This window comes from Thunnus thynnus, chromosome 21, assembly GCF_963924715.1.
Source record: "Thunnus thynnus chromosome 21, fThuThy2.1, whole genome shotgun sequence".
Taxonomy (NCBI): Eukaryota; Metazoa; Chordata; class Actinopteri; order Scombriformes; family Scombridae; genus Thunnus; species Thunnus thynnus.
In genome coordinates this window covers 12,336,034-12,363,689 of record NC_089537.1, presented here as the reverse complement: position 1 = coordinate 12,363,689, position 27,656 = coordinate 12,336,034, and the positions used below count along the sequence as shown (strand labels likewise).

The following is a 27,656-nucleotide window of genomic DNA, read 5'->3' as shown; positions in this document are numbered from 1 at the left end:
GCACTGCTCAGGTCCATGCGGTGATTCACCATAGGTGTGACTGCAGCCGTTCACTGGACAGAGTTAAAAGTGTTTCCAGTGAGGAGGCATCGACCAGGAATTAAGCTGCGAACTGCTGATGTAACGCTACAGAAATACCTTGCAGCCCTCATGACAAGACTCAACACTGACTGACTCACACGGTGTAAAAAGCCCCTCTCTAATTCAAACATCTGAAAGGTCAAAAACTCTCCCTAAAGACACAGAACAAGTTTGAACAAATCTTTGCAGTTTATTTTTTTGCATTAATGACAGAGGTTTCAGAAAACATGTAGTTTTGAGTAAATGTGTTTCATTAAGGTCTATTTTTCCTCTTGGTTGGTAAACAGTTGGTAAACTTTATTTACAGTTAATGCTGTTTTATACATCAGCAGAAACAGAGCATCCATTCAAAAGTCACATTATAAAATCTAGACTGGTGATAACACTGTGATAACGCTACTTGGCTGCACATATCCTACAGCTGATATCTACTCTGCTTTTTCCTTGCTGGGATCTGCGACAGGCTGAGCGGCAGCGGGTGCAGGTGCAGAGGTGGTTGTGCTGCTGGCGGCGGTCGGAGGGGGGACAGGAGGGAGAGGATCAGGGTCATCGATAAGGGCCTGTCTCCTCTCTCTCTCCTTGATCACTTGGATCAGGCAGTAGGTCACGAACATGACGATGATGGTGGTTATGGGGAAGCCTGGGGAGGTAAGGAGACCAATAACTTTGCTGTTAATACAATCATTAAACAAATGTACATGTTTTCAAAGTGAAAAACCAATCACCTTTGAGGAGCAGCCGTTTGGCAACCAACTTGGCAAAGTCTAAACTGTTCAAGGCCAGGATGTTGAACAGCACAATGCACCAGAAGTTGAAAGTATTGAAGATGCCTCTGATCCGACGGGACATCGCTTCTGACATTGCCGTCTGTAAACAAACAATTTTTTTAATGGTCAAAGTGCCATTTTGTGTCAAAATCCTAACCAAAGCATGAAGACAACCTCCACTAACTAACCTCAAAAGAAGCAAAAGGCTCCATGGAGAAGAACTTGGCAGCCCAAAGCTCAAAGTTGAGGCCGAAACAGTTAAAGAAAGCCCAGATCAGCACCACCTCGCAGGGTCCCAGCCAGAGCATGGTGACGCCAAAGGTGCAGAGCGTGGCCACCAGCTCCTTAACCACATTCTCATGCTTTCCACCCAGGTGATCATACACGTACCTGTGGATAAGGACACAGGATCACAACTTCTACATTTTTCAGCATTGACACAACTATTTTAATTCAGTGATCTTTCTGACACACTCACTTGCACAACCAGTCGTTGATTCCTCTGTCAAAGTGGCTGCAACGAGAAAAACATCAAGAACAGGTTTAGTTTTACTGTATAGTGCATCTGGTAGTTATCACATGAGATTGGGGTTAACTCACGTTTCGGCAAACACATAGAGCATTGTGATGCATTTTGGTGGCTTGGGCGGGTCCAAATGATCCAGTCTGGACACTGTATTGATAACTCCAAACATGGCAGCTGCTTTTACCCAGTCATACACCAGGTTAAAGTAAGCCAGACCCACTGGAAACAATGCAGTAGTTCTGAAGTTAAATTATTTTCATTTGAATTAACTCATCAACTGCAATAATAACAGTCGCATGATACCAGAGCTGCAACAATCAATTAATCGTCAACCATTTTGATAATCGATCAATCATTTTAAGTAATGTTTTAAGAAAAAAAGTCCAAAACCTCTGGTTCCAGCCTCTCAAATGTGAATATTTTCTGTTTTCTTTGCTCTTCTATGACAGTAAACTGAATATCTTTGAGTTGTGGACTGTTGGTCGGGACAAAACAAGTAATTAGAGGGCATCATATTGGGCCGTGGGAATCAGTACTCAACATTTTTCACCATTTACTGACATTTCATAGACGATCGACTAATCAGTTAATCATGAAAATAATTGACAGATTAATTGCTAATGAAAATAGTCATTACATGACACTTAATTTTTTTCAGAGAACGTTACCAACCAGCAGTGTTGATATTGGCTCTTAATCTAATCTCTATGCAACCCTGCAGCCAAAGCATTGGCAGTTAAGTCTTCTTTGTGACTTTTTTTTTTTTTCTCAATAAGATGGATATAATAATCCTCTCAAGTCTAAATACTGTCTCCAGATTTGAGCTGGAGAAAAACAGTAGTGGCCTTAAGCCCATTTGAAAGTAATTCAAAATCTATTTTAACAGTCAAAATACTGAAGGGGGAATTTCAGAGTGGTGGTACAGACCTAGCGCCCAGTCAGAGAGGTGTTTCAGCAGCTTCATGTCAGTGGGGATGGCGAGGATGTACATGAAATGGAAGAGGCCCTCCACCACAATGACGATCCCCAGGTGGATCAGGCCCTGCAGACTGATGTTCCACATCTCCCGCTCTTTCCTGGTCAGGTCTGACTTGTTGGCCTGCAGAGGGCAGCAGACACACATGACCAAGACCAGTCAGAGCTCTGTAACCTCCACACTGCCTCTCTGCTGCACATCTTCACATACTGGACACATCTCGAGTATCAGACTGATATTGTCATTGATTCTGAAATAAACTGAGCATTGATGTCTACTGAACCTTTCCTTTGCATAAACACAGCAGTCAGGATAACTTCAACTGCATTTTTCCACTAATTTATTCCCACATTATTTCTAAATTGTCAAATTTCTTTCATGTATTTCAATGAATAACCACGAGAAAACATCCAGCTGCTCTAAAAAAAAAAACCAGGGTAATGGGATAGCCTTTGGTTGGCAGGGAACCACTTCTCTAACAAAACAATACCTCCCACAGTGCATTAAATTTAGAACCAGCAATGCCTCGTGCTGCCGCATGACAGGAAATAATAGCAAGAGTTTGGTTTAACTCACTTGAACATAGAATTTATCAAAGGTCATGATGGGCCCGAAATAGAAGAACGGGAGGTAGAAGTTGTACTTGAGCAGCTCCAGGATGTTGTAGTTTCCATCTTTTCGTTCACAATTCTCCAGGGCAAAGCTCATACAGCGCATGATGGTAAAACCACAACCTCCATAGAACAGAATATGACGCAGCTCAAAGTCCCCCTCCACAAAACCTGCCTACACGGAGCAGAGACAGAGAAAAAAACAATAACAGAGACAGATGCAAATCGGTTACAACAAATCTCTTCTTGCTTCACAATCAAGAAATCTAGTCAATGTGTTATGCTTTTTTTTTTAACCCACTTATTCTGCTGTTTCATTCGTCGCTTTCTGACAGTAGAAATGTATCCACACCAAATATATTTTCACCAAAATCTCCGGCCTTGTGTAATTACTTCCTCTAATATGTAGCCATCAGTTTACCTGCCAGGACACGAAAGGTTCACACTTGAATGTGGCGAGAGTACAAAGACCAGTGGCAAAGCAAAGCCAGCGGATTTTCACTAAGGAGATGCTGTAGAGCAGAATACAGTGTGACAGGATGAGGGTGACGTAGGTCCAACCCATACTGGTCCATACAGCCAGGAGCCCGTACACCAAGTACACCAAGGACCTGTACTGTGGGAGAGAAGAACAGGGTCACTATACAAACATTCAGTGAACTGTAATGATGCAGCTGAGGGGTTCAGATTTGTGTCTGGCTTTGGATTTGTAGATTGTGAATGTATATTACTCCACAATACTGCAGACAATAACAAAACTATAAAGAAACACCTTTACGATTTGCCATATTGATAGAAAATGTCTATCATCAGACTTTATGATTGCATTCTAGCATCAACTAACACTTCACACAAAGCAACACATTTAGTTAAAGGGTTGACTTTTGCCCTGAGACTGTGCTGACACATGACATGCGGTCCAATGATGTTATCCAAACCAAACTGGCATAACTGATCTGACTAAATATAGAACTGCATTTCTGTTTGTTGCTCGTTCATTCTTCGTCTGCGCAGTCATCCCTCTATCTGATTCTCTTCTGTGACTTTTTTTTTTCCACTTGGTGTGGTTCATCATTCATCATCTGCTGTTTGGTTAATGATATAAAAAGCTACTGTGCAATGTTGTAAAAATAGATGACTAAGTATTCATAGTTCACAACAGAACAGAGAGAGAAATCCATCACAGCAGACAACCTCATTGTTTCTTCCACCTTGTTTCATATTATAGACACACAACAGATCATAACAGCAGTAGATGGATATTACATCATTTCTTTGCATCTTATCTTATATTACTCTTCCGAGCTCAATCAGTCAATTAATCAATGAATCAGTCAGTGGAAGCACCTGTGGAGCCAGCATGGTGCAGATCTTGGCGAACAGCACATGTCCAGAGAGAGCAAACACGATGTGCTCTCTGAATGTGGAAAACCACATCATCCACTCAAAATCAGTCGTATCCTGTAAATCAATGAGCAAAAAAAAACAACTAAAATTAGAAAAATGTATGCAACAACAATATGATTTTTAAAGAACTATGAATGTTGTCTCACCATTTTTCTACCAAAGTAGTACCATCCTGGCTTCACATTGGTTTTGAATGTCTTTCGGTTTACATTGGCTGGAATAAGAAAGATAATAATAGAAGATGAGAAAGAAAATCTATTTCGGATTTAAATATCAAAATGAATTTCACAAGCTCATCTGCAAAATAAAGCTTTACGCAAAACTGAACAAGACATAAAGCTCACATTCGACCACCTGTCCATACTGAGGTGGTGTGATGGCAAGTGATGACTGTGAGATGTGGATGAAAGATCTGGATGTAACTACTGAGTTCAACATGTTCAGTATCAGCACACATACATTTACATTTAATATAATAGCAAAAGTTTCAGTTTATATATGTTTTTAGTTCATATTCTATTTTCTTTTTTTTGTCCTTGAGAGCAGATGTGAAAGAGTTTGTTACAAGTGACACTGAAACTCACAATAAATGCAGGGCCTATTTTCTTCCTCTGCTCTGTGGTATTAATACTGACACTTGATCTCCTCTGCGTGGTCTGCATAGTTGCAACTCTTCACCCTCACACAGTGACACTGTCCCTACATGTATACTGCACATTGTGTCGTCTGTATGTGACTACACTACAGGAGGCATAAGATATAACTTATCTTATGAGTCTGGATCCCAGTAGAGCCTCAGTGTTTGTTTTGTGTAATTCTACTTTCACTCAAATTGATTTGATGAAGTTTTGCTCTTGTGTACCTTTGGAAAAGAAAGCATTACAGAGCTGTCTACAGTTGCACTGTTATGGTGCAATCAGGATTTAACTGATGAAGATCATCATCTATGCCAGAGATATGCTGATAATTTAGGAACAGTGTCACATAAATTCTGCAATATCTTTTTTTTTTTGCCACAAGGAGGAGAAACACACTTTTAACACATACTTGTGTATATATTATAACCTTTGATATGGGAGATTTATAGCACTCAGTTGCCTCTTTACACATCCAGCAGACATGATGCAACATTAGATTTATGTGGAGTCAAAGTGGCTACCAGATGAATTTAAGTACAATATTCATTTCCCTTTTAGTTCTGTTTTGCTCTCCGCCAACTCCTGAGGGAAATATCTGGCTCTTAAGCTGCTGAATGCTCCACTACACCATGTTCACTAGCTGATTACTACAATACCACAATACTATAGAGCCACTACATATATACGGTCCACCCACACAGGATTTCCACTTTATTTCCTGACTAGATTTCTTGTGCAGACTGTACTTGATTTGCATCTCCTTCACAAGTGTTTTGCTGCACCGTGTGTATTTGTTTATGGAGTTTGGTGACATCACGTTATTTAAATGACCTGTGCTCAGGTTGAAGTTAGGCAGAGTCTTAGGCAATCAGCCAGAATAATTGAACACACCTGTGTCAGTGTGCAAACAAACCAAATTTAAGGGACCCTAATCAAAAATGTTAAAAAAGACATTAAATAATACATAACTGTTGGACACTCAAATATCAATATTGGTGCTAGCCTCAGAAATCCAGTATCAGTTGGATTTTAATGCTAAATAAACAGCCTTTAAAGGATTATTTAAAGGTTTTTGCTACTACTAATCTCATAAAAAGACCAAAACCAATACTTTCTGACTCCTCCAAACTGTCTGTAGCTTTCAGCCCCAAGACCATTGTTGTCTACAGAAGACAAACATCCTTAAAAATCCAAATATGTGCTTTCATTTTTCAAAAAAGAAAAAAAGTCCAGATAATGTCTTTAAACCACTGGGCATTGTAGTTTTTAGCAAACACTATTTAAACATAGGTACATTTTTATTAGAGTCATTACAGTATTTTCATCTCAGAATTAATACACATTTAGTGCTCTATAGTATTTACTGCAGCAGGATAATGTATATGGAATTGACTCATAGTAAACTAAAGTGTCCATGTTCATTATTTGGTCTTTTCATGGGATTTGTTGTAAGTAAGAAAAATATAGAATATAACCAGAAATGTTCTTTAATGAAAGTAGTCTTCAAATGGTTTGATTTATCTCTTTTACTTCAGTAGTTTTCAACACACGTGATTAGACTTTTACTTGCGTACAAGTCAGACTGGTTTGAGAGTTAACAATCTCTACATAAGTGTGATATTCTACTACTCACCTGTAACCTATTTGTGTATGTGTATATGTGTGTGTGACTCCTCATACTCACAACTGGACACCTCAAAGATCCAGCTGGTGGCCCAGAACATGGCCAGACACAGCACCATGTGGTAGAAATAGATCTCATACTTGGGAAGTGCAGCTTTGATCCCCATGATGACAGTGACAGGAAGAGCTCTGGAGGCTCCTGAACACACAACCCCAGAGCAGTTAACACTTTATCTGTACAACAGGTTCTACCTCTGATATGACACCTCAGGGCTTCCTTATCCTCGCCTACAAATAAGGAACATATCCTGATGGTTCACTCAGTGGTCATCACCTCCTCACTTTGTCTCATCATATGTTTGATTCTGACCTCTTCAATCACACTCACTACATGAGGAGGAAGGGCACAAAATAGTGATTAACATACAGTACAGTCTTGAACCAGTGGCTGTAACACTGGAAAGTAGAAGGAAGGTGCAGCGTTGCTATTTAAGCGTTTGAATGAGAGACATCTGTTTCAACTGTAACTAAAGATAGACTTCTCGACTCCTCAGTCATTTTTGATTCAGGTCAGCATCACGTGTGAACGAAACTGTACTTGCTGTGACAGATTATCAAAAGGGGAAAGTAACAAACCACATTAAATTCCTGTGGTATTGTAAGTACTTTACTTGAGGTCCAGTATCAGTACTTTTGAGAGAAATTTCCTTTCTGTGAGACTTTATACTTGATTTTGCTTGTTTTACTGGTATTTTCACATTGCAGCATTTTAAATATTGATATCTTGTACCTGAATACATGTACCAATACCTCCCTGTAAAAATACTTACAAGTAAAAGTGCTGCTTTCCAAATTAGAAGATGGTACACATTAATTAGTACATTCTAATCAAAGCATCAGAAGTAAAAGTACTCATTTAAATTACTTATACTGCTGGATACTGTAGTTTAATCTATACAGTAACATTTTATAGGCTCATCATATGTTTTTCTATTTAAAAAATGCAAAGCACTTAGTTACTATAGCTGTCAAATAAATGTAGTGGAGTAAAAAGTACACTATGAAATGCAGTGGAGTAGAAGATTAAAGTAACATTAAATGGAAATACTCAAGTTAAATACCTCAAACCTGTACTTGAACAGTTTTGCTGCTTCTACATACTGCTTAAGCCAAATAGTGACACAGTGCAGCTGTGTGGCTTCATTTTCTGCTCTGTAACATAAGAACCTTTTATCTATAACATTCATTAGATATCAGATCCATCCAGAATAATTTAGTATCTTGTGATGTGCAAATCTTTTGCGAATGGTTGTGTTCAAGCACTATCATTAAGGAATTTTATCTGCCAGAGTTTCTTCACAAATTTCCCATTTATCAAGGAAAGAACAGCGGAGGGCAAAGGTGCAAGTTTCCACTGATTAGAATCCAGAGAGGTAAAGACATCAACAAAGTGCAGCTGCCTGCTATTTTTACCCCAACAACCTCTCTGCGATGCATTTGTTCAGAAGCTCTTATGTTCTCCTGTACTGAGCTCCCCCCAAAAAAATATTTATATATGTTTTTGAAATGTAAAAAACAAAACCATTCAAGCACTTGTGAGTGAAATATTTTTAGTCGCATTAAAAGTTTTCTATTCACACTGTCTGACTAAGATGCCTGCTGTTGAAATGCCACACGGTCATGCACTTCAGTTCGTCCTCCGCAGCACCTGTTGTGATACTGACCTTGAACGCAGCAGTTGCGAGTCGGAAGAAGTTGCTAAACAAAAGCTTTCAATTCTCAAAGACGGATTAAAATGTCATATTTAAAAAAAAAAATAAAAAAACCAAAAACGTGTAAGTTAATGTAAACTAGTATATCTGTTGTGCATCTGCAGGGCGCAGGCGGGCTGCGGGTCCCTCTGACTCCCTGAGAGGGAGCTGCCACCGGTTAAAGGTGACTTGATGTATTTATACTTTGACCACTGACACAGAGGGGGCGGCACAAGAGGGCTGCTAAACCAGTATAATAGGCTGTAAACCTCATACACTGAGAGTCTATAGAGTCTCCTATCTTGGCATGTTATAACATGCCAACTTTCCTGAATGATGCAGCAGAGGGTGCCTAAACAAAACAATGCAGGTACAGGTTTATTATGTGCTGAGTCTCATCATGAGGCAAATCACATAAAACATCAAGCTGTATTTAGCTGTAATTATATGCAAAAACCCCCAAAACGACAGTACAGTCTAGAGTAATTGTTACATGTGTTTATGTGTGCATTGTGATTTACTGGGTTTGCCTGTTTTTGACATTCTTTTCTAGATTTTGTGAATTTATTTTACATTTTTAAACTAAAAGGCCTCTTCTGTCTTCTTTTCTCTTGTCGCTATTTTCCATATTCCTGGTTGCCAGATCTGTTTTGGGAGGGTCTAAGCCTGTTGCAATTTTGAGCTGCAGCCAAGCGTCCATGCCTCACATTCTACAATGCGCACTGAGCTGTGAAACAACATGCAGTGCCTTCTACTGACAACATCACAAAATACAATACAGAGAAGTCTGTTGGTAACATCATGGCTGCAGCCCTCCCCAGAAATGTGGGATACAAAGAAAAGGACCAAATGTGGTTTATTTTAAAAAAGTCAGTCAAGACATACAGTATTTAAAAATGTATGAAACACAAGTCTATGTAATATCTATGATGTCTGCTCTCACAGTATCAGTGCAACACATCCACTGGGAGTTGTTAAGAAAGTTGCTCAGGTGATGATAATATGGTTTCAGGTAGGAGGCCACAGAGGACTGCGTTAGCCCTGCAGCATGTTTGTGAGTAATGTTGCTTCAATTTACAGTATATGACACATTAAAATCTCCAGCTGCCGTTGCACAGTTTACATGTATATTATATCTAAACAGATCTACAGATAAAGACACAATCCCTGGAATTAATATATCCTTCATAATTATACATACATAGTATGGTTAGGCCTATGTTTATCCTCCTTAACAAATCCCAATGAAAGATGCAGGTTTTTTCCTGTATGTAAACATATAGAATACTAACATGTTAACTAATAATACAGTGAAATCTTTATTGACAATTTGGTCCGTGTGTGTAGAGGAGTCCCAGTTTGGCTACTCCTTCTTGCTGGACTCTTGTCCTTCAAAGATGGGGTACTTGCTCTCCACCTCAGCCCACGTCAAGCTGCCGTTAGCCAGATCTCGAACCATCCCTGGCAACTCAGTGACCTGCAGTGTAATTTTTTTAATTAGTACAAAAAAAGACAACAGATGTGTACGAGCCTTACATTTTGTTAATTAAAGCAATTACTCGTGTTCTACCTCAGCCCTGATCTGCCTCATTGAGTCACGGTCTCTCAGAGTGGCCGTGTGAGGCGTCTTGTTCACGGTGTCGAAGTCGACAGTGACGCCAAAGGCCACTCCGATCTCATCCGATCTGGCGTAACGCCTCCCGATGGATCCTGAGGAGTCGTCCACCTTGTGAGACACGCTGTTTTTGGTCATCGCCTCAGCTGAAAGGAGAAAGAGGACAAAGAGGAGTTGAGGATTTGAATTGAGTATAAAATCAAATATTCACATAAATATACTGACATCTAAGTTAGCCTCATACTCACATAGTTGCTGGACAAATGGCTTAAACTCCTGGTTTGGGCTCAGAGGAAGGATGGAACATTTGTATGGAGCGACAATGGCAGGAAAACTGAAATACTGGACAAGAAATAAATCATCTTCAATTAAAAGAAACAGTACTACAATCAAAACAAGCACATGATTCTGATTCCTGCTTTGAAACCATCCTACCATCCTCTGTTCATCCCCCTGCCGGGTGTGGAATGAGTGCTCAAAGATGGAGTACATGATTCTGCCAATGCCAAAGGACGGCTCGATTACATTGGGAACAATCTCCTCCACTGTGGGAAAACAGAGACGGATGTTTTCCCACAAGAACAACAGACTCTTCTACTGTACGGCTCTGACGCCGGGTTTGGTGTCGCCTCTTACCGTGCAAATTCTTCTGGAACCGCTTCACACTGACCATGTCTTTGGTCAGTCTCAGTGTTTTGCCCTCTGCCTGAAAGCTGAACTCCCTGCAGAAATGAACACAACAGCAACATCACCAAATTAACTGGGCATATAAATACACACAAACATTTCTTCAGTAGTAAGCAATGGCAGTCAGAAGTTACCCATTTTCATTAAGAAGCTTTTCCTGATCACTGATGTAGCATTCGTCACAGACAGCCAGATATTCCAAAACCCACTTGGCATCTTTCTTGAATGCTGTGCCTATGGCACCCTTGTTGGGCTCAAACTGGATGACATTTACGACTTTGTGAGAAGAAGTTAAGGAATAAAGCAGAGGGACACAAGTTGTTATACTCTGTCCAGTGTGGGCACACATACTCAAAACCATGGTAAAAATTAGAATAAAGCATGTAGAAATCTAATCATTTTCAGGATTGAGATAACAATATAGTCGTGTTTGGGGGTCTGAGAGAATAGAAGGATATGGGTTCTTTCAGGGGTTTTTCTGCCACTAGAGGGACCCTGGTGGCTCTGGAGTGACACGAGAGGTCGTAGCAGGAACGGTCGGCACAGCCAACGATCTCGATCCATCCCTGAGGGAAAAAAAGCGATCATGAGGTGAAAAAGGTGTATGTGTATTTCTAACTGTTGAGTCTATGAGTGAGAATACAAGAGAAAAAATTTACATAGGAGGTTTTGGACTCGGCATCCCAGCAGTCACATGCGTAGTGAGCCATCTCGTTCTCCATGTGCTGACGGAAGCGCACTTTATCTTTGGACAGCCCCACTTTAATTAGATACAAGTAGATTCTTCCAATGAAGTAGCCCAGCACAGAATTGTTGATCACTCCCTGCAGCAGACGCAACGAGGATTAAAAGATCTGACTGACATTGTTACCAATTTTGTTGATGCAATAATTTCTCCTCAATGTAATGTAAAATGTAATAACACATTATCATCATTACAATTTATGCATGTATTTATGTGTAAAGTTAGCAAATCACTTCATTGAGTCCGTCTTATTGGCAAGTAGCTATTCAAAAAGGTCGACTTCTTCAGTGTTTATAAGCAAATGTGTGAATAAGGTGTAGTTGCATGTTGAAGTTCAGCTGTTAAACATTAATTGAATACATTTTTGAAAGATGCATTGATTTTATTTATACAATAAAAATATGCTGACAGAAAAAAAAACATCAAAATGACAAATTTATGATCTAGCAGCTAATTCTTGACCATCAGTAAGCATGTCAACATCAGACCAAGCATGATTCTCAATTAATGAACTTTTTCCCACCTGCTCCACAGCATCTCCCAGCCTCATGATCTTTGCAGACTGGCCGCTGGTCTGAGCCTTTGAGGAGAACAACAAGATCTCCAGGTCGGCCACATTGTGGAATTTAGGGTGGACCTTGTCATTTGGATCCACAAAGTGCTCAATCTCAGCCATGGTGAACTCCCTGCAAGCAGGAGAAGTTTAGATCTCAGTGTATGTTCATTATAATTTACCTATGATTCATTTTAAGGATTTTCATACTACCTCACACGAATGAGTCCAGAGCGAGGAGAGATCTCGTTCCTGAAAGAGTTTCCAATCTGAGCAGCACCAAAGGGAAGTTTTCCCTGGTTGAACTCCAGTAAACGCTTGAAGTTGAGGAACATTCCCTGAGCTGTTTCAGGCCTCAGATAGCTGCAAAGTAGCAATAAATTGACAAAATTTAATACAGAAAATGTTAATCACATAAGATACTTGTATCAGCAGTGTGCATAGATGTTGCATCCTGTTGATTTGTACCCGGGCGTGTTGCCTCCTGGCCCGATAGATGTCTGAAACATCAGGTTGAAGGAGATGGGAGGTGTGAGGTCATTCCCTGTGGAGGGAGACTTGACGTTGTATTTCACAAACAGATCAGCCAACTCCTGCTGAGTGTAGTTGTCCATCTGAAACAGAGTGAGAGCAGCAGTGAGTTAAAGTTATTCCCCCTCGGCCAGCAGATGTCAGTATTTTCATCAACATCTGCTTTTAAAGAGAGCATGAGAGTGTGTTGCAGAGCATGTGTTTTTGGAGCACACACCTGAGTGATTACATCCTCCATCTCGGTCACTTTCTCCGCTGAACATTTCTCATCGGAAATCAGGTTTTTCAAGTGGGCTGTGAGGGAACAAACATTTCATTTAGAAGCTGTTACTATAAGTCCATTGAACATTAGCTTTAAAAGAAATCGCAGGCATTTGCTTTGCATCCAGTGTGCTATGAACACACGTTTTTAATCTCTCAAGACATAATCATTACATTTTTTTTCTGTGCAGCAGCTTGGACATAGCACTTGGATAACCTCTTGTAAGCAAAAAATTAATATCATTAATATCATAGTTTTTAGCATTATATACACAATATCCTTTAATAAATATTTTCATTTTTTGCAAGAAACAAGCTTCCTGTTATCTTTATGTCAAGTCCTTTAAGAAATGCCTGAAAAACCAGTCGCCTTTGACACTCGAACTCCAGCCCCACCCCTGCCTACCTCTAGCTACAACCCCCCTGAGGATACTATATAGTCCAGTAAGGCAGGTAAAAACCTGTCCTTACAGATTCTCTGTTAAAACATGCGCTGCACAAAACGACCCAGAAAATGGAAATATTAGTAAATGCAGTTGCAGATTGTTGTGATGTAATATTTTGAGATTCTGACATTCAAATCTAAAACATGCACGTTGCATGTGAGTATAATTTGGACAGTCACAGCTCAGATAGTGACTATCTTCTCTAAGAAAGTGTTTGGCACACAGGTCATTAGGTCATTTGTCTCTCTATGGGTGAAATCTGACACCGTGTAACAAGAACCTGTTTCGGATGTTATTCCTCGATTGAATGGGTGTTATCAGTGGTTATCAGCCTCATAGATATGGGTAGGAAGTGGCCTGCTACACCTACTAGTAGAAGCATATCAACCCACTGGAATAGGACCGTGGCACCTACCAGTGGGTAACATGCTGCTACGTTAGGTTACGCTACAAAATAATGATGTTTTATGTTTAAGGTCTGGTTAGGTTAAGGCACAAAACCACTTGATTAGGGTTAGGAAATGACAATGGTTGGTGTTAAAATGATAATTTGAAACATGGTTAAACTTGGCAACTGTTGGTTATGAATGCAGTAAAATGAGGTAAAAATGTCAGATCAAACAGCCTCCCAACGAAGGTCTCCAACTGTCGTCTCTTGAGTGCAACTTGTAGATTGCATCAGTCAACTAGCCATCTTTCATTGACGTCATCTGAACTGAGTCACTTTCCCGGGTCATAATTACTTCCGTTGCTAGACGGCATCTGTAACTCAAAGGTGACCTCCACCTTACCAATGGATGATAACGCCCCTCTGAAATTTCTATAGGTGCAGTAGGCTCCTTCTTATCTATATCTATATGAAGCTGATAACCACTGACAACGCCCGTTCAGTTGAGTGATAAGGTTCAAAGCGGGAGAAAGCTCAGGGGACGACTGGGCATGGTGGAGCTTATTTTAATCCTCTAAATGACTTAATGATGGTGAAAGTAAGTCACCTTTGAGGAGGTGATCGGCACGGTAGCATTCTCCCGTCTTGGCATCTTTCACCATGTAATCAGCAAATTTATCCACATGACCTGATGTCCTGGGAAGAAGGAACAGATTATTTTCTCACTTAAATCCACATTTTCTCAGTCAGGAGTTCACCTGTGTTTGAATACAATATGCTTTAAAGGGGCACCTACTTGAGGACAGGCTCGGGGGTCAGCATGGTGCAGTCGATCTCCAGGATCTGCTCCTCCTGGATGAAGTGCTGCCTCCACACCTGCAGGATGTTGTTTTTCAGGGCGCAGCCCACGGGGCCGAAGTCATATAGGCCGCTCACCCCTGATACACAAAGTGAAACCGATCAGTGGTATATTTTATGGTTGCAGTTCCTGGAACTGTGCATACTCTGGGTTTGGTTCTCCTTTCTATTGTGACAATCATTATGGGGTTTTTTTTTTACCTCCATATATGGCAAAAGCCTGATCATAGAAGAATCTCCTCTTTAAGGTATCCTCCAGCTTCGCTCTGTCCACTGTGTCATCTTTAGGCTGCAAGGCCAGCTCCTACAAGTGAGAGTGCATGATTGATTGTTCCATTATTCTTTGAATTAAATTCTTCTTTCTGAAGTAAATATTCTGATAGGAAATCAGGAAATGATAAACCAGCAGTTGTGAGAGTCTGACCTTTGCTTCAAGAATCTTCTTCCTGGCTTTCAGCTCTGCGACAGCTTTGCTCAGCTCCGGCTCTGAGGCGCCCTGTTCTTTCAATTGATACACCAAGTCGCCCTGCAGAAAAATGACATGCTTTACCTTCTTTTCACACACAACCTCAGACAACAACCTAGTTTTACCATGTAATTGTTCTATAGTTGCATTTATTCTTTCTGTCATTAAAGTACAATTTTAAAAAAAAATAAATTATTTCAAACATGCACACACAAAACCTGTAAATTCATGAAAGTGAATATTGTTATAAGAAGGCAGCTGTAGTTTTTTTTAATGTATGAGCCCATGCTGAGATTTGATGGTTTTGGCGGGATATGACCTGCTGGTGTGAATTGATGAATTCTTAAGATTAACTAGAAAGAGCATAGTAAATTGAGCACAGAGCAGTTTTAAACTTACATAAAGTGCCAAAAATCCACTTTGCCATTGAAGTGACAAATGGACCAATTTGCGTACATTATGTACCTTGGGTCAAATAGAAACCTCCAATTCTAGTTTCACTTTGCACCATGTGGCTGGGCCAGATTGATGATTTCTTGTCAATTTATATGTATTATATACATATATATATATAAAGAAAAATCCTACATGTGAACCCACACACATAAATCTATTTTTGACACATCTACATTTTAAAAGTAGATTAACATTTCTTTAATCAACATTTAACAGCTCTTTTCATTTAGACTATGACAAAAAAAAAAATACGCTTAACACCATAAACTGGACAAGCTTGTGTGTGTGCACCTTTTCTATGCAGGTGTGTAACCTGGTAGAGTAACTCACCTGCTTCCTCACAGCCTCCCTCAAAGGTGCCAGCACTTCTTCCATCTTGATACGTAAAAACGGCTCCCTGCACAACAAACCAACTTGCAACCAACTGCTCTGGACCAAACTGTTTTCACTTTTTCTTCAAGCTTCTCTTCAAATTGAGGGGAAAGAATGGGGGAGGTGCCTACTTGCTTCTGTAGGCTAAAGTCCTGTAAGTTGTGTGGTCTGAAACAAGGGCTCTCTGTTGCATCATCCAGGAAGCTCAGTAAAAACTACACACATTCTGCCATAATGAGAAAAAATGAGCAAATACCAAATACCTTTCCAACCTGGAGAGTGAAGATGAACTCCACAGTGACCTGGGCATGGGAAAATTAACCTGCTGGGAGCCTCCTGGGCTACTTCAAGCTGTTTTGCATTTTCCACACTACACAGTGTGTTCACACTACATACAGGAGCATTATTAGATTAAACATTTCCATTCCATTTAGGAGGAAATTACACCATGTTTGCACAATGTTAACAATATATTTTTTAAGTAATAAAATTAGATTTTGGCATATGCCCTTATGATTTCAGTTGATAATGGTGATAACAGTGGTCTGTGACTGTTTAGCATTCAGTTGTACACCTACAGATGCACTGATTTGATTCAGTGGCCTGCTGCATGTTACTTAGCCTGTCTTCTCACTTTGTAACAAAACTAGGTCAAAACCTAGTGTATGGCTGTACCATGTATGGTCAATATGCAAAATTGTGGCCAGTTTGTTACAAGGATAGTCCGTGGTAGTGTCTATAATGTGAATTCCTGAATATTAAATGTTCATTTGCAATTTTCTGTAGTGGTCCCAGTAAAATTTGTTGTTAAAGTGTACTGAAGTAGCATATCACATATGGTTAAGCAACGTTTTTAGTAAAAAAAAAAAAAAAAAAAAAAGGTTATAAACCCAGATGCAAGAACAATACTTTCCAGTCATATATTGGGATGTTTGATGTTAGAGAGAACTCATTATAACTATTCTAATTATGTTAACTCCCTCTGCTCTTTCATCTGTTTCTATCTGCAGATGTCTGTAAACATATGGTCTCATCCATGTTTACGTAGGATTAGCATGCTAGGCTAACAGTCCATCAGCTGTGGCTTTATATCCGGGCCATGACGTCTTTCACACAAACACAGTAAACACACCTGTCACCTGCCCAGCATGATGCTTTTAAACAGGACACACCGCAGCTACACCTTATTTTTATACAGTCTATGGGCTACACACAGCACGGCACGGCTGTGCTTACGATGCTAGCCATGCTAACTAGCTTCTAGCCGCTGTGCAGGCTGGTAAAATGGATCTGTCGAGTCTCTTTGTATCTGCGGGTTGGTGTTCTTCTCAGTGTTGGAGCCTCCGTATGAGACACCTAAGTTGGTAAGTGTGTGTTTTTAAAACTTATTTCAGGGCTGTGTTCAGGGCTCCACTGTAAACGACCACTGAAGACGTGATTGAAACGTACATACCGAATCATTGAATTGAAGGAGCAACAGCCAATAGGAAAACTCCAACACTGGGCCGGCCGACCAATGGTGTACCTTCATCACTCAGCGAGTCAATCCGGTCCAGCCAATGATATCAGTCATTAGACTTCCTGGCTACAACATAGACTGTATATAAATTATTACCCTATTTATATACAGCCTATGAGCTACATTGAATTATATCTTTTGTCTATTTATAATGTTTGAGATTTTAAGATCTACTGACTGCAAAAAAAAAAAAAAAACTATCATACTGGATGTTTCCCACACCAGCAACAATCAAAATGTTCTCTTCCTCATCCATACACACACCCTCTCTTGTGTTATTACAGCCGTGTGAAGGTTTAGTGTCTTGCTGAGGTGCCAGGGGATTCCCGTCAGGCCTTCCCATTATTGATGAACCATTTGGCACCAGCTAGTGGCCAAAATTAACAATCACCATAACAGAGCTGCAGCTATAATGAGATGCAGACAGGTTTACCAAGTTACACATAGATTTCTTAAATTTATCTCAATTAACAGGTGAAAAATCTACTAAAATTATTTATTTAATTTTTTAACCCTTTCATGACATATTTCAAAACCCTTAATTCTCTCCATTTTTTGCTGGTGTTGGTTGTTGATTTTTAATCTGAGCTCATACAGAGACTACTGGTTCTATATTCTAGCTGATTATGTTATGTGATACTCTCATTTTAGTGATGACCACTGTAACAGAGATCACAGGCTCACTCTGAAGCTTTAAAAACATCATAAAAAAACATTACAGTTGTATGCTGTGTCCAGTAAGTGCTGGCTGTTTTTATTGAAATTGTTAAATATCTCAATCCAATCTGCCTGAAAAGCGGAATGGTGGAAGCCTCCTTCCACTGAAGACTCAACAACCTGATTACATTTTTCTCCCTTTTAAAACACATTGGCATGGTCATAACATGGATGAAGTGTTGCTCAAAGAAACAAGAGTCCTGTGCAAGCTTTCCTCAACTGTTAGATATGATGAATACATGACATTTTAAGTGATTGCAGTGGTGAAGAACACAAGGAGGGCTCAGTGCACCACTAGAGCTTATCACAATTACAGTTGCAATATTCTTCCTGGTGATGCATACGCAACAAGTCTGTGGATTTTCATGGAGTAACAGGCAGACGAGCGAGATTTACTCTTCAACTGTGTCCTTCTTGCTGGTTTCCTGTCCTTCAAAGATGGGGTACTTGCTCTCCACTTCCGCCCAGGTCATTGTGCCGTTGGCCAAATCCCGAACAATCACAGGCAACTCACTGACCTAAGGAGAGAAAAGATTGTTTAATTGATCATGTTAAATTGTGCAATTACAATTGAAATGCTGTCATGTTTAATTCTTGTTTTGAAGCAATGTATGTGTTCATTTTTTAAACAGGATAATCATCCAATCGCGTGAAAAAATGGGTATTAAATACAAATAAGGTTTTCAAAGCTCTGATGTCAACACCTGTGATAGCAGCAGCACATACAATCACTGTAGTTACATGCAAAAAACGGAGGAAAATAGACTTGAAGCATAATACCACGCTTTACGTCACATTTACGCACATATAGGGTGAGTGAAACACCAGTCGTTACTTCGCCTGTGTCTAGAAAATATGTCAGTAAGCCAAGTTATAGAAAATAGGTGCAGTATTGTTTGGCAAAAAAGTTGAACCTGGCTTAAGTTCTGCTGTAACGCCATGCTTACTGTCACCCAGCAGCACACATCAGCGGTTGAGTACTTTGTAACGTGAACAAATTTCATTGTCACCAGTAAGGCACCAATTTAAAATAGAGCATATCGTCTATTTTGTATCACAATGCCATTGCTTCGGTTTTACATTTGCTGGGAAACAAGAAATTAATGTAAGTCTACAGCTGTTTGATCAGTAACCATGACGATAGATTTTTACTGCTTATGTTGGAGTTTATTTATACCATCCTCTACAGCTGCAAGAGCAATTATGCAAAATGAAACTACATAGTGAAATGCTAGAAGGGAGAAAGCCACTCGAGGAATCGTAACTTGAACCTTATGTGGGGGAAAAAAGACAAGGGAAGTCGTGCTGTACCTCGGCCCTGATCTGCCTCATTGAGTCACGGTCTCTCAGAGTGGCCGTGTGAGGCGTCTTGTTCACTGTGTCGAAGTCGATGGTGATGCCAAAGGCCACCCCGATCTCATCTGTCCTGGCGTAGCGCCTCCCGATGGATCCTGAGGAGTCGTCCACCTTGTGAGACACGCCGTTTTTGGTCATCGCCTCAGCTGAAAAGGAGAAAGACACAGTGTTCGTCAAAACAGCACAAGCATTGCGTTTCTCATTTTCAGACAAAAATAGGACATACAGTATAGGTTATCATTATGTGGGCACTTACATAATTCCCTCACGAAGGGCACAAATTCCTGGTTTTGACTCAGAGGCAGGACGGAGCATTTGTATGGAGCTACAGTCGCAGGGAAGCTAAAGTACTGCAGGGAAAAAACAGAAACACTCATTACAGAGAAGCAGCAAACTTAAATCACTGAAATATGTATGGAGTAAGCAGCCAGTAATACAGGCAAACTGTCTGCAGGCATTTTGCTGATACTTTCAAATAATGACATAATTTTGTTTGTGTTAAAGGGAAACTTCATATTCTTTCAACCTGGACTATTTTCTCTCTTTGTTAGTTGTTGGTTAGACACAACAACAAACAGCCTGGATCAAGCAAAAGGTAAAGAGAAACATTTTATTTCTCTGTATGGTCCTTTCCATAAACGCTGTCAGACACTTAAAACAATCTGAGCCTGTCAGTGGCAAAAACCAGCACTTTTAGTGGACGTCGATGATGGGATGCTATTGACCCGGTGGGGCGTGTGTTTCGTGGTTGCCGGCTGAAGCGCTCTCACTCAATACATGACCAATTTCAAAAATTGTTGTCCCAATGATTCACTTGCACAGAAAACGATGGTAAAGTAGGGCACAGGTTGAAAAATCCTAAAGTTTCCCCTTTAATCTTTCGCTGCTGTAACACACTGTGTAATCTGAGTCATTGAAGATTATGTGCCAGTTGTGAGCTACTTCAATTTCAGCACAAATACTATTATGGTTACCAGCCACAAATAGGTTTTGTTATCATGAAGCCAAATCGTACACACAAAGCACACATCATACTCAAACTCTAAAATGTCTGTACTCAAGGACATCTCAAAGTTGAATCCGCTAGCTGGGCTATGAATCAAACACTGAGATAATGAGGATTTAAATGCATTCTGCTTGATAGTAAAAAGCGTTCATATTGCTGTTATGAGGGAAACAAACCCTTAAACAGCTCTTATCACTAATTGCTTGAAAATGATAAAATCGTTAAATTATGTTTAGTGGCGCGGTAATTATTAGCAGCTCGGTGGGGCATTTACTGGGAAGCAGCTGCGGACCGGAGCCAATCAGAGCAGAGTTAATAGTAAGAACATAAATAGATAGTAAATGAACAGTAAGAATGTAGGAGCACAATTATACTCAAACTTACAGCAAATTTTTGCAGAGTTATGATCTAAATCTGTCTATTATATCACATCTCCCGAAAATCAACTCACCGTTCTTTGTTCATCACCTTCTCTGACATGGAATGTGTGCTCAAAGATGGTGTACATGATCCTACCAATGCCAAAGGAGGGCTCGATTACGTTTGGAACAACTTCCTCCACTGTGGACGACAAACACAGACAGGTGAGCTGTAGCTCTCAGTATCCCAACACAACAACAACAATGTATCTGCAACCGGGCTATGGAAGGCTGCTATAGTGACAGCTTCCATGCATAAAATCGCAGAATCAATGTGCGCCTGTCAATCAAAACCCATAGTTCAGCACTTTGGAGCTGACTTTGGGAACCACCAGGCGCTCTCTACTAACATTGCTCTCAATTAAATATAGATAAACATTAACTACAACATGTGTAACACCTGTAGAAGACATGTCATGACTTTTGATTTAATTCTAACTGTGATAAAACAATGCAGCTCTCAGTATCCCAACACGATCTTCATCATCACATCCTCTCGTGAGTGAATCTCACCGTGCAGAGTCTTCTGGAATCGCTTCACGCTGACCATGTCCTTTGTGAGTTTGAACGTCTTTCCTTCTGTCTCAACGGTGAACTCTCTGTGGAGTAAAAATAAAAAGATACTGACTGTGCTGGAAATGACGAAGCCCCAACCTTTCAGCAGGTGTCCAAACTGCTCTGCATGAATCCCATTAACAGCACTCACCCAGCCTCATTAAGCAGTTTCTCCTGTTCTGTAATGAAGCATTCATCACACACAGACAGATACTCCATGACTATCTTAGCATCCTTCTTATACGCCTTCCCAATGGCTCCTTTGTTGGGCTCAAACTGGACGACATTCACAACTTTGTGTGAAGAAATTAAGGATTAAAACTGATGGGTGTGTGATTACACATCGTTGTTTTTTTTTTGGTGTTTGATGGATCAAAGGATTTTGCAGCTACTACAGTTTAAGGATATGGGTTCTTTTAGAGGCTTCTCAGCAACCAGAGGGACCTTTGTGGCTCGTGCATGGCATTTCAGATCAAAGCAAGACCGGTCAGCACACCCCACAATTTCGATCCAGCCCTGCAAAGGACAAACACTACATTAAACAACAGTACTGTATGTAGCCTAACTGACATGGCGACGCATTTGCAAAACATGAAGAAACACTGCAGTAGAACATACATAGGAAGTTTTGGTTTCAGCATCCCAGCAGTCACAGGCGTAGTGGGCCATCTCGTTGTCCATGTGCTGACGGAAACGCAGCTTGTCTTTGGCTATACCGACTTTAGTAAGGTAGAGGTAGATCCTCCCGATAAAATATCCCAGGACGGAGTTATTGATCACTCCCTAAATGAGAGGAAACAAGTAAGAAATGTGTTTCAGAGTTATACTCTCCATTTACAAAGAACGATTGTGGAGATCACATTTATTAAGGTTAACAATTGATGTTATTTTTACTAGGCTTCAGTCATGTAATAATTTGTAATACAAGATTTTAACAATATAACCCAGTCCTAAATAATCCAAAATTAAAGGATGCTTTTGTATGCTCTGAAAAATAAACAATAATAAGTCAAACAAATAATTCCTACCTGCTCAACAGCATCACCCAGCCTCATGATCCGTGCAGACTGGCCACTGGTCTGGGCTTTAGAAGAGTATAACATGATATCCACGTCGGCTACACTGGAGAATTTAGGGTGGACCTTCTCATTTGGGTCCACAAAGTGCTCGATCTCAGCCATGGTGAACTCTCTGCGGGGAAATGTGGTGCAGTTAAATACCTGTTTAAGCAGAGATACATAATGCTTGGAAAATAATAATAGGTAACCCAGAGGATCTCTCACCTAACGCGAATGAGTCCAGAGCGAGGAGAGATTTCATTCCTGAAGGAGTTTCCTATCTGAGCAGCAGCGAAGGGAAGTTTTCCCTGGTTAAACTCCAATAGACGCTTAAAGTTGAGGAAGATTCCCTGAGCGGTTTCAGGCCTCAGATAGCTGCAAATTTAAGATGGATTTAATCAATTACCCGACAATTACACTAATTTGACAGCATGGAGGAAAACGTGTACACGATGTTATTGAGTTTTTACCCTGGCATATTCCCCCCTGGTCCAATGGACGTCTGAAACATCAGGTTGAAGGAGATGGGTGCTGTGAGGTCATTTCCCGTGGTGGGTGACTTGACATTGTATTTCACAAAGAGATCGGTCAACTCTTGCTGGGTGAAGTTGTCCATCTGAAAATAATATTACAAACAAACAAAAAAAAAAAAACAACATTTAGAGGCTTTTTTCAGAAACAGCTTTTCCACATAATCCCTCCAAAGAGCATTTACTGTCAATCAGCACTGACCTGAGTGATGACTTCCTCCATCTCAGCCTTCTTCTCTGCTGTACACTTCTTATCAGACATCAACTTCTGGAGATGAGCTATAAGACACAGAGACATGAAAGAAAGAATCCTTTTACAAACTGTTGTGATAATACTTGACAGACAGCACAGTAATCATGTTACATTGATTGTATTCTACCTGCAGGGGGAACTTTAGACAAAATACATGTTGTTTTTGACCAGATCTGTGCTGTCAAAAAGCCTCTGGATATATCTCAGATCATACTTAACATGACTTGACATATTTCAGCTATTGCGTAACACTTTCATGTTTTGTTATGTCATTTCTTTTTGGCATTCTGGGCTCATTACTCTGTAAGTCTTGCAGGGAATGACATCTTCTCCTGACATTTTTCTGCCAGCTTTTGGCACAGCTCCAGCCTCTGACCCAAGCAGCTTGTATTGCTATGAAAGCCCTGTGTGATTTCTGCTGGTCCGGCCACTTCCATTCTCCCTCAGGCACAACAGTGATACTTCAAGCTTAGCCAAACAGCAGCAGCCACTGACAACACAAGTCTGGACCGTGTCCATCCATCCCTCTCTCTCTCTGCAGAAACCCATGAATGATACAGATGAAAAACTCACAAAAACCCCTTCGTTTAGGATAACTAATCTTTAGTTTACTCAGCAGGGGAAGCAAAGTCTCCAAGACAAACAAGCCGATGTACCTTTGAGGAGGTGGTCCGCCCTGAAGCATTCGCCGTTCTTGACGTCTTTCACCATGTAGTCAGCAAATTTTTCCACATGTCCTGACGTCCTGATTAAAAATAAGGAAACAATACATGAAATTTGTCAAGTTTTCTTAAAAGAAAAAGTTATAAATATTTAATTCCATCCACACAAAACAACAATGTATCTGCAACCGGGCTATGGAAGGCTGCTATAGTGACAGCTTCCATGCATAAAATCGCAGAATCAATGTGCGCCTGTCAATCAAAACCCACAGTTCAGCACTTTGGGGCTGACTTTGGGAACCACCAGGCGCTCTCTACTGACATTGCTCTTAATTAAGTATAGATAAACATAACTACAACCTGTGTAACACCTGTAGAAGACATGTAATGACTTTTGATTTAATTCTAATTGTGATAAAACCACATTTATATCATGACTGACACAGCTGGGAAAAAAAAGCATCCGTGCACCTACTTGAGGACAGGCTCGGGGGTCAGCATGGTGCAGTCAATCTCCAGGATCTGCTCCTCCTGGATGAAGTGCTGCCTCCAGGCCTGCAGGATGTTATTCTTCAGGGCACAGCCCACAGGGCCGAAGTCATACAGGCCGCTCACCCCTGAGGAGCATTACTGCATGGTAACAGAGTGCTTAAAGACTATGTGTACGGTGGTTTATTCACTAACCGAAAAACCTTAATTCCCCTTATTTATGATCTTAATCTCACCTCCATAGATGGCAAAGGCCTGGTCGTAGAAGAATCGCCTCTTCAGGGTATCCTCCATCTTAGTTCTGTCAACGATGTCATCTTTGGGTTGTAGTGACAGCTCCTGCGATGAGAATTATATTTAAGACATTTTAATACTGCTGTCAAGGTACAATGCAGCTCTATTAAAGAAGGCACAGAGGTCTGTTTAAGGATCAATTTTGAAATTACTTCCAACTTTGCAAAATAATACATTTGTAGCGTCCAAATTGAACAAATCCCCCGATGATGTTCACACCCACATCTTCTGCCAGAGCCCACCTCTCAGTCTGCTTGTCAACATAGCGGTTTGATAGAAGTGATCCAAAGCACGGGCACAGTCCCCAAATTAAAATTGATGATACATAAATATCAGGGACTCTCAAGGAAATTAAATAGCAGAGGTTGTAAGAGACACTCAAATATATCAATCTTGCTGTGTGCAATCACACCTCTGCTCTTTTTGATTAAATGTTTTATATTGTTAAAGTGCATATTTTCTATGAGGATAACAGATGTAGTCTGATATAAAACATTGAGAAACCAGGGCTGCAACTGATTATTATTTCAGTTTACTTCATCAATTAGTTGTTTGGTCAATAAATTGTCAGACAACAGAATGTATATAACAATTCCCTAAAGCCCAGTGTAACATCTTCAAACTGGTCATTTTGTCTGACAATAAATCCAAAACCCAAAGATATTCAGTTTATTATCACATAAGAAGTAAATCCTCACTAATGAGAAGCCAGAACTAGGCAGTGTTTGGGATTTTTGCTTGAAAAACGACTTGACTCACTGCTCAATTAGTTAATTTTAATAGTTGATATTGTAATGTGATACAATATTGTTCATATTATGTATAATATGTCTTTGTCTGTCCTGCACTGTGTAGATGTATATAGATTTAATTTTTAATTGTTAACTGTACATATATATTGTTAATAAACATATAGTTTATTTACACTCAGATTGATATTTATATCTAGATTGGTATTCATATTTATATTGCTTTTGTGCACATAGTTTTTATCATGTCAGTATGCAAACACATAGTCCACCCACACTACACAGAAATGTAAATTACTGTCTCTGTGTTACACTGTTATGTTTGTGTTTACATTCATTGTTTAATGTTCATGTTTATTGCTTTTTCTGTTGACATCTGGACCTCATTGTACTTGCTACTTGGTAAATAAATCTGATTCTGATCGTATAATCTACCAATTATTTCAGCTCATTGGAAACCCAGAATAACTGCAGAGCAGCCTGGTCTACGTGTCACAGTTGAGAAAAGCTTCTGTTCTTGTTTGTGTTACATAAAAGGCTTGGCAGGGCATTTAAAAACAGATTTAATGACTTAATTCAGCCTCAGTTATTTGGATTTAACATTAACTAAGAATACATTGACTCACCTTGGCCTCCAGAGTTCTCTTCCTTGCTTTCAGTTCAGCCACAGCCTTTGTGACATCCACATCAGGAGCGCCATCCTGTTTCATTTGGCGCACCAGGTCCCCCTAAATCAGAGAGAAAAGCCATGAGCCGGCTACAACGACTAAATCTGGGCATGTTTACTAAGCAATCAGCTGATGATCGTTGGATTGTTTATCAGTAGCAGCATTAACTTGGCTTCTTCTCTTTAACCCCACCCTGATCGCAGACGTCTGCAGCAGTAGCAGCGGCACACTGAAACGTGGCAAAGCGTTAGCAGCTAACTTATAGCTCGTCATTCATTGACAGCTTCATTAGCAGCCGGTTAGCTTGGCAAGCTACACCCATTGTTACGGTGTGTGAGGCCATAAAATTATATCTAATCCTAAACACACAGATTAAAGTCGTATCAAGTGAGATTGTGAGATAATTCAGCGCTACCTGTTCTTTGACTGCAAGCCTCAAAGGGGCGAGAATCTCCTCAATGTTGCCGTCCATGGTTTGTCCTTCCGCCGTCAGCTGCAGCCACAGACTTTTCTTCTTGTTCTTCCTGCACAAGCAGACCGATGTTGAAAACGGTCTGGGTCGGGGCGGGTAGCGGAGCGACTGCCGAACAAACCGGACCGTGGACACCGGACAGAGGGAGGAAACGTCAGCGCTGGTCCTCAGCAGTGCCGATGCTGCGCTACGAAGAAGCATGGACCGCCGTAATGTGAGGAGAGGAGAATGATGAAATCTCTGGAAATAAGTAAACGCAGCTGACGCTCCGGGAAGACACTTTCGCTACGCGCATGTGTCGGCAGATTCGTCAAACATGGTAAAATAAAAATAAAAATAAAAATAAAAATAAAAATAAAAATAAAAATAAAAATAAAAATAAAAATAAAAATAAAAATAAAAATAAAAATAAAAATAAAAATAAAAATAAAAATAAAAATAAAAATAAAAAAGATAAATACCATTTTCATGTGGGTTTTTCTGTAATCCATCACAATGAGCCATATTTGTATGGAGGCCTATTGCTGCCTGAAAAAGAAAAAAAAAAGATTTTATATTATAAATAAATATAAAAATAAAAATATCCATGGTAACTCAAAATTATGACATACTACTGTCAGATACTTATACTACAGTGATACTATGGTTTAAAAAAACATGTATTCTGCTTTAAACATATATGTCAAACATACAAAATGCAATAATCAAAAAGAAAAGAAAAGCAAGAAAAGAAACAAAAAAACAAAGGAAAATTAGAAAAGTACTAATAGTGTACAGTTTGGTCAAATTTAAAGGGAAACTTTGGTATTTCTGGACCCTATCTCCCTATCTTTTTGTGTCTAAGTGACTAATGGGGAGAACAATTTTTGAAATTGGTCCAGTATTGAATGAGAGTGCTGCAGCCGGCAGCCGCAAAATGGGCTGCAATGTAATCCTTTGGGGCAAAAGTGCCCCATCAATGTACACCCACTAAATGTTCTTATTTTTGCCGCTGACAGGCTCAGATTGTTATTATAAGTGTTATGGAAGGGACACTACGATAAATAAAATATTTTTTATTTACCTTTCGCTTGATCCAGTCTGTTTGTTATTGTGCCTGACCAAGTCTCACTCAGATGTCTGGTTCTGAAATCTCACGAGAGTTGAGTTGT

At 40.0% G+C, this 27,656-nt stretch overlaps 3 protein-coding genes and 2 non-coding genes across 5 annotated transcripts; all 5 read right to left on the bottom strand.

Moving 5' to 3' along the window:
• Positions 1-247: 247 nt before the first annotated feature.
• Positions 248-8,557, bottom strand: hhatlb (hedgehog acyltransferase like, b). Its single transcript, XM_067578840.1, has 12 exons — positions 8,354-8,557; positions 6,691-6,828; positions 4,515-4,582; positions 4,309-4,422; positions 3,383-3,577; positions 2,927-3,136; positions 2,302-2,473; positions 1,449-1,593; positions 1,327-1,362; positions 1,037-1,238; positions 807-948; positions 248-721 (listed from the first exon to the last, which is right to left on the bottom strand). The coding sequence occupies exons 2-12, from the start codon at positions 6,794-6,796 to the stop codon at positions 510-512; spliced, it is 1,602 nt and encodes a 533-aa protein (XP_067434941.1). The 5' UTR covers positions 6,797-6,828; positions 8,354-8,557; the 3' UTR covers positions 248-509.
• A 661-nt stretch (positions 8,558-9,218) lies between these two features.
• LOC137173767 (glycine--tRNA ligase-like) lies at positions 9,219-17,194 on the bottom strand. The gene is made up of 18 exons (XM_067578839.1): positions 15,890-17,194; positions 15,717-15,783; positions 14,889-14,990; positions 14,666-14,768; positions 14,403-14,544; positions 14,214-14,302; positions 12,729-12,805; positions 12,449-12,594; positions 12,194-12,343; positions 11,951-12,113; positions 11,342-11,506; positions 11,142-11,248; positions 10,817-10,963; positions 10,632-10,717; positions 10,431-10,540; positions 10,244-10,337; positions 9,951-10,141; positions 9,219-9,857 (listed from the first exon to the last, which is right to left on the bottom strand). The coding sequence occupies exons 1-18, from the start codon at positions 15,952-15,954 to the stop codon at positions 9,744-9,746; spliced, it is 2,118 nt and encodes a 705-aa protein (XP_067434940.1). The 5' UTR covers positions 15,955-17,194; the 3' UTR covers positions 9,219-9,743.
• An 804-nt stretch (positions 17,195-17,998) lies between these two features.
• LOC137173766 (glycine--tRNA ligase-like) lies at positions 17,999-26,740 on the bottom strand. The gene is made up of 17 exons (XM_067578838.1): positions 26,449-26,740; positions 25,992-26,093; positions 24,559-24,661; positions 24,309-24,450; positions 23,828-23,916; positions 23,121-23,197; positions 22,859-23,004; positions 22,614-22,763; positions 22,359-22,521; positions 21,949-22,113; positions 21,740-21,846; positions 21,482-21,628; positions 21,289-21,374; positions 20,808-20,917; positions 19,607-19,700; positions 19,306-19,496; positions 17,999-18,512 (listed from the first exon to the last, which is right to left on the bottom strand). The coding sequence occupies exons 1-17, from the start codon at positions 26,704-26,706 to the stop codon at positions 18,387-18,389; spliced, it is 2,256 nt and encodes a 751-aa protein (XP_067434939.1). The 5' UTR covers positions 26,707-26,740; the 3' UTR covers positions 17,999-18,386.
• LOC137173826 (small nucleolar RNA SNORA84) lies at positions 20,978-21,112 on the bottom strand. The gene has a single exon (XR_010925243.1). It is a non-coding gene; the product is annotated as a small nucleolar RNA SNORA84 (small nucleolar RNA).
• LOC137173827 (small nucleolar RNA SNORA84) lies at positions 24,008-24,142 on the bottom strand. The gene has a single exon (XR_010925244.1). It is a non-coding gene; the product is annotated as a small nucleolar RNA SNORA84 (small nucleolar RNA).
• Positions 26,741-27,656: the final 916 nt, after the last annotated feature.